General features: G+C 32.5%; 1 protein-coding gene across 1 annotated transcript in view; it reads left to right on the plus strand.

Moving 5' to 3' along the window:
• Positions 1–3,670, plus strand: part of LOC106466642 (protein Skeletor, isoforms B/C-like) — a gene marked incomplete at its 3' end in the record, with an annotated part of 39,317 nt that extends 35,647 nt beyond the window's left edge. Inside the window, exon 14 of the mRNA XM_022394691.1 lies at positions 3,474–3,670. Within this exon, the coding sequence (XP_022250399.1) occupies positions 3,474–3,670 (197 nt within the window). The remainder of the gene's footprint in view (positions 1–3,473) is intronic.
• Positions 3,671–7,196: the final 3,526 nt, after the last annotated feature.

Consider the following 7,196-nt stretch of genomic DNA (forward strand, 5'->3'; position numbering starts at 1 on the left):
TATAAGTACTTATAAGGATATCCTGGAACCCAAAAGATGCCGCCTAACGCTGATTGGCTGCCTCAGGCGATGGGATGGGGACTAGACGATGACGTCACAGTGCCCCACACCAGAGAGATTATGTCATAGTTTCACAAAGTGGTACTAAAGGGCGCTACTGGCTTAGGGAGGGTGTAATGGGCTAAAGTAACTAGCTGCTACAACCAGGGTTGAGCCAATAAAAAGAAATATTATACTCTGACAACCAGAGAAATCTAAAGTGTGACTTTCAAACCATTGAACTACAAAGTTGATAACTTACCAAAACAGTAAAGAAACATATGTCTGGCCAGGACTTGAAACTAACGTTAATGAACAATACAATACGTAGTTCCAGATTAATAAATATTTCAATAAATATATAAATAAAATAATAAGGAAAAAAGAGCCAAACAAATAAAAAACCTTGTTCCAGAATAATAATATTCCGTATTTAAACTACAAAATCACTAATAATATCGAGGAATGATCAGCAATAATAGTTTTCAGCTATATTTCGTAAACTAACTTCTTACATCTGAATGTAGGATTTTTATTCACTTGTTAGACTACAAGATTACGAATCATGTGTTCGTAATTTACATAATCTTCTGCAACATATCTGTAAATAATTTACATACTCTTATGCAACATTAATGATATTTGTAAGTCGCTGCTAGGGGAACTGTTGTCAGTCTCGTAATATATGCAAAATACTCAAAATAAAATGTGATCATCTGTTAGGTGAGTTAGCATTTTAAATGTAACTAAAACTTCATAGATAAACTACACGAAAGAAGGAATAGTAAAGGAATGATGAACAAAATCATAACCAAATAAAATCAGAATTTGTTATCTCACAAGAAGTGGCATCATAGTTCTAGAAAGTGGCACCAGAAGGCTCTAATTTTTCATTCCACCATGGCTCTTGACAATGAAAGTTATCTGCTGCCAGAGAGTGCATTGCTATGAGATATCATGTTACATCATAGTTTGAGTATTACTCAACAGAGAACATGTTGCTAGAAGTAATAATTACACGAAGTGACACCAGAGGGTGCAGCTTGAAGTCATTCATGTAATGTACTTAGTGGTAGCAAAGTGATTTACTACCGAATATATTAACCATTTCTTAAAATTATAAATTCAAATGAAAACAAAATTATATACAGAAATGGTTAGTATAAAAACATATTTTAAGCCAAACATTATAATTAGTGAAACATGCATTATATATATATATATATATAAATTGAAATAGTAAGCTTTTATGTTAAATTATTCTATATTATTTAATTAATTATGTTATCATGAAAATCCATCCTTTTCAGGATGACAATTGTAAAAAAGTATGTTATGAAAATTAAATATAGAAGCAAAAATATACTACAGTACATTAAATGTGTACAAATTCATAAAAACACAATTGGCTATACTAAGTATTTCTGTCAATATTTATAAAAACAAAACATTAGGACAGATAATTTCAAAAGTACATAAGGATAATTATTGGCTGAGCTTTAATATTTGCCTCATTCAAATAATGGATAAGACAAGACAAGTATGTGTGAGAAAACTTACATATATAATACACTATGTTACAGTAGTTTTCTCGTTAATATAATGGTTTTATTTGTAACTTTTTAGGAAATATAGTAAAATCTAGACATTGATGACATAATCACATGTTAAGACACATTGAGATACCCTACGGTGAGATCTTCATCCTACTGAACTATCCATTTAGAGAAATACCATCCGTTTATAGAACCTTAGTAACATTATCTGCCTATAGAACATAATGACATAATCCACCTAGTAACACCATCTTCCTTTGTAAAACACAAGTTATACATCTAGCAATGCACTCTATGGCAATAGACAACTTCTATCGTCAAGTGTCATGGTGGCATGGCAGCTTCCAGCCCTCTGGTGTCACTATGTGGAAATATGATGTCACTCCTCTGTAAGACAGTATCGTCCTCTGGTGCCACTTCATGGATATATGACGTAATCGTCCATAGTGCATGGGATTATGACGTCATTGTCTAGTCCCACCCCGTCTCCTGAGGCCGCCAGTCAGCATGAGGTGGCATCATTTGGGTGCCAGGGTATTCCGATAACTACTAGTTTTGTCACGTGTTGATAGTTTAGTGTATGATTAGTCTTCACCGAACTAATTAGAAAGAACCAGTTTAAAACAAAATCCATGAAAGTACGGGCAGTCTCACTATGCTCAGAAGCAACAGTGTGAAACCAGTCATGGCTTCCATGATTGAAATATCACCTGGCAAATATTTGGAAATGAAATTTTGGGCAGTTAAAGGATACTGTATACAATAACAAAGAATAGCAATAAGACTCCATTTTTTTAGTAGGAGCTGTATATAAGACTCTGAAGAGGGTACATGAGACTGTTAATAATAAAAGTAATAGAGTTAATGTTAAGTATCTCTTGTTCTTCATGAGACGATTCGAAGGTCGAGTAAAGATCTTGTCAATGATCTCACTATAAATACAGACGTGAATAATGCCTAGAGAACAGTAAGGTACACATGAGCACAAAGTAGTCTCACCAGACGTATACCTGCTCGAGAATAGCTGTTGGGAAAAAAGCAACCAAACCAAAAGGTTGAAACTGACATCAAACTACAAACAATGGAATAGGCAAAGCTGGAAACATATGTAAATTTGAATTGTTTAGCAACAATCAACGACAGTTTTTTGACGTTGGAGAGAAGAACGATATTATAGTCAATGTACAACATTTACAGAAACGTGATGGGATATTAATACAAGTTTTTAACTGCATCTCAGCCAGCAATATCTTTGATATAAGCAGATTCTTATCCATCGCTATTTCCTCAACAAAAAAAAAAAAAAAAAATAACGGGCAGGGATTCATCATCTTGCAAGAAGAAAATGATCCCAATAGTACAGCAGATGTGGTGAAGTGATATCTAATGGTAAGGTGGAGCAGTGGAACACTCACCACCATGGTTTAGTCAAGAAAAATCCCGTTATGAACATTATTGAGGAACGCGGGCTTATATAAAACTGAGTAAGTCAAACGCAACCAAATAACTTGACTGACGTATGGGAATTAATATGATTAATATAAAGCATTTTGAACAACGTTTCACAAACATACATTAACAAACTGAACGGCGGTATGAAAATAATGTGTAATGCTTTGTGTAAAGCAAATGATTCACACTCAAAATACTAGCGCATTGTATAACCTATTTGGCTTTTTTTTTGGATAATGTTTTGTACTATTACTAAGTTCCTCATTTAGCTCAAATTATTCGTTGTTTGTGACTCCTGTATTTGTATTGCTTATTATAATTATGTAGTGATAAAAATGATTTTTTATCATATTACAATTAAATAGTACATAAATGTTTGACTTTGTAAGAACTTTTTATCAGTAAACAAAACAATTGGTTGTATAGGTGTCCAGTCATGGGGAGTAGCTTGGTGGATCAATGGACTCTTGATACCAGAAATAACAGTGGAACGATATCAGAATTATACTTTTATAATTGAGGGTGGTGAGGATCCATCCAACACCGCTAAATACCACCCACTATATATCACTAACAACCCCGAGGGTGGAGGGAGCCAGGTCTTGGATCAGCTTAATTCATCTGTAAGTGGTAATTTGAAATAACTATTTACCAGAGAATCGTTTAAGTAGAATTTAGAATGTACCAGTTTTACAAAGCCTATATCGCTGTCCAATGACAATTATATTGCTCGTATAATTGAATCTAATTCACATTATTTATCACTTTTGAAAGAATTAATCACACTCTATTATTGTTCAGTGATTAATGGTGTTCCATTTCAAATTTAAAGATGTTTAATTTTGATTATATCTGCACGCTAAGTGGGGGATTTTATCTAAGAGGTAAAACATTTACATTCACGAGTTCAAGGCCATTTAATTGCATCCACGAACTGAGGCGTTTATATCATTGGGCTAAGATGATGCAATTCACGAGCTAAAGTGTTTATATGATCACAAGTAAAGATTATAATTTATACACAAGAGCTTAGATGATTATATTTGCAAACTTAAATTATTATATCCACGAGCTAAGAGAAGCATGCTAAGGTACTTATATCAATGATTTTTAGGTTATTACATGCATTAGCATATTTAATTATATACATAAACTGAGATATTAAATTCCCGTGATAAAATGATTATATTTACAAGTTTCGAAATATTCACTCTTAGTGGCACTTCATGAAACTATCCGCCCTCTGATGCCACTATGTAGAACTCTTACGTCACGTGACTCCACCACGCCTCAAAGGATACCCCCACTTGGCAGGGTGCCGGTATGTCGGGGGTTTGATTTGTTTTGAATTTCGAGCAAAGCTACACGAGAAAAACCTGCGCTAGCCGTCCCCAATTTAGCAGTGTAAGGTTAGAGGGAAGGCAGCTAGTCAATACCACCCACCGCCAAACTCTTGGGTTACTCTTTTACCAACGAATAATGGGATTGACGATTCAATCCCGCGATCCGCAAATTGCGAGTCGAGTACTTTAGCCACGCGTTACTACTTTTGTTACCTTAACACATGAATCTGATCACTTTAGGTCTTACGTGTAATGCCTAATTTCCTTAACTTGTAGCTGTGTCGCCTTAGTGTGTTGTTAGGAACGGGTAGTCTCAAAGTGTGCTACTAGAGGTGGGTATATTATCATCGCCATACACTAATTAACGGGTAGTCTCAAAGTGTGCTATTAGAGGTGGGTATATTATCATCACCATACACTAATTAACATTCAATTCACATAGTGAACTATTTTTCACATTACTTTAGAATGATCAAAGTGTATGTATATATATGTCGTATGCATTATATTATGAAAAAAAAATCATTCTCTTTAGTTCTTGACCCGATATTAGTTTCTGCATTATCATTAAGATCAACTTTCTACTTTATAGTTTCACTTCAATAACAATAATAGACAAATTGTTCGAATACATATAATTAATATTACTGTTTGACTATTTTTGTAGTGTACTTCAACGTATACACATATACTAGTTTGGCTTACAAACTACATTGAGACTTGTTTTCCAATTTATTTAAAATGTTCAAACTCTAGATATATATTGTTATATATCTAGAATGAAAAATAGACAGTATGACTGCATTGAGTTTATCATGCGATATACAACCCTGGTTTTATTGTGAATATGTAAAATTAACTTTCTATTTTATCATGCGATATACAACCCTGATTATATTGTATGTAAAATTAACTTTCAATTTTATCATGCAATATACAACCCTGGTTTTATTGTGAATAAGTAAAATTAACTTTCTATTTTATCATACGATATACAACCCTGGTTATATTGTGAGTATGTAAAATTAACTTTCTCTTTTATCATGCAATACACAACCCTGGTTTTATTGTGAATATGTAAAATTAACTTTCTATTTTATCATGCAATATACAACCCTGGTTTTATTGTGAATATGTAAAATTAACTTTCTATTTTATCATGCAATATACAACCCTGGTTTTATTGTGAATAAGTAAAATTAACTTTCTATTTTATCATACGATATACAACCCTGGTTTTATTGTGAATATGTAAAATTAACTTTCTATTTTATCATGCGAATACAACCCTGGTTTTATTGTGAATATGTAAAATTAACTTTCTATTTTATCATGCGATATACAACCCTGATTATATTGTGAGTATGTAAAATTAACTTTCAATTCACAATAAAACCAGGGTTGTATATTGCATGATAAAATATTTAAAATTAACTTTCTATTTTATCATGCGATATACAACCCTGGTTTTATTGTGAATATGTAAATTTAACTTTCTATTTATTACAGGTTGAATATTTGTATAGTATATTTCATGAGTGTCTTTATACTAATTTAATGTATAAATGACAAAGAGGACAGTTTTCCATGTTACTTTAGGACATCCAAACTCTAAAAGTATATCATACAAAGGTATTAACTAAAACTGTACGCCCAAACAAAAACGGACAGTATGAATGTGTATTCAACTTGTAATAAAAACAAGCTGTTTGAATGAGTAAAGTTAAGATTTCATTTCGTCGTGTTTGATTATATGTATAGTATACTTCAAGGTTTACATATATATTAGTTTAACTTACAGTCTACATAGAGGACTATTTCTCATATTATCATAAAACATTCAAACTATAGACATATATCATATGCACCACATAAGCTAACTGTAATACACTAGAGTCTGACTTTACATATAGACTATATATCTTACAATTAAATAGTCCTGAAAAGGACTGTTTTCATGTTAACAAAGTGTCCAATATGTCTGCATCCCATTTATAATGACACATATAACCATGTTTTTCATTCTTATGTTTGCTTTTACCTTCTAGGTTATTAAAATCTATATGAATTTTCTGATCCAACTAAGTATAGTAACACACGTATTACACAAATTACTGTACAACTAATTCAATCACCTATGTAAACTTTTCAAGTAAAGATTTTATCTTATATAACGTAAGTAAAATAACTAGCAACACTTACCATTTTATGTTTTTACACAGTATCCAACAGGACGTCAAAAGTTCTATGATTTTCTCTAACACACTCACTTTGAAGTGCAAAACCCTAGACCTCTACTATGTATAAACGTTCTTTAAATGTCACATATCACCGTGCGGAATTCCAGGAATAGCGACAACACAAGAATGTAGTCTCGTTTTACACTACTGTCTTTGTGCATAATAGTAATTGGAGAATTCCAGGAATAGCGACAACACAAGAATGTAGTCTCGTTTTACACTACTGTCTTTCTGCATAATAGTAATTGGAGAATTCCAGGAATAGCGACAACACAAGAATGTAGTCTCATTTTACACTACTGTCTTTCTGCATAATAGTAATTGGAGAATTCCAGGAATAGTGACAACACAAGAATGTAGTCTCGTTTTACACTACTGTCTTTCTGCATAATAGTAATTTGAGAATTCCAGGAATAGTGACAACACGAGAATGTAGTCTAGTTTTACACTACTGTCTTTCTGCATAGTAGTAATTGGAGAATTCCAGGAATAGTGACAACACAAGAATGTAGTCTAGTTTTACACTACTGTCTTTCTGCATACTAGTAATTCCAAATGACTTGTAT

This window comes from Limulus polyphemus, unplaced genomic scaffold, assembly GCF_000517525.1.
Source record: "Limulus polyphemus unplaced genomic scaffold, Limulus_polyphemus-2.1.2 Scaffold2330, whole genome shotgun sequence".
Lineage (NCBI taxonomy): Eukaryota > Metazoa > Arthropoda > Merostomata > Xiphosura > Limulidae > Limulus > Limulus polyphemus.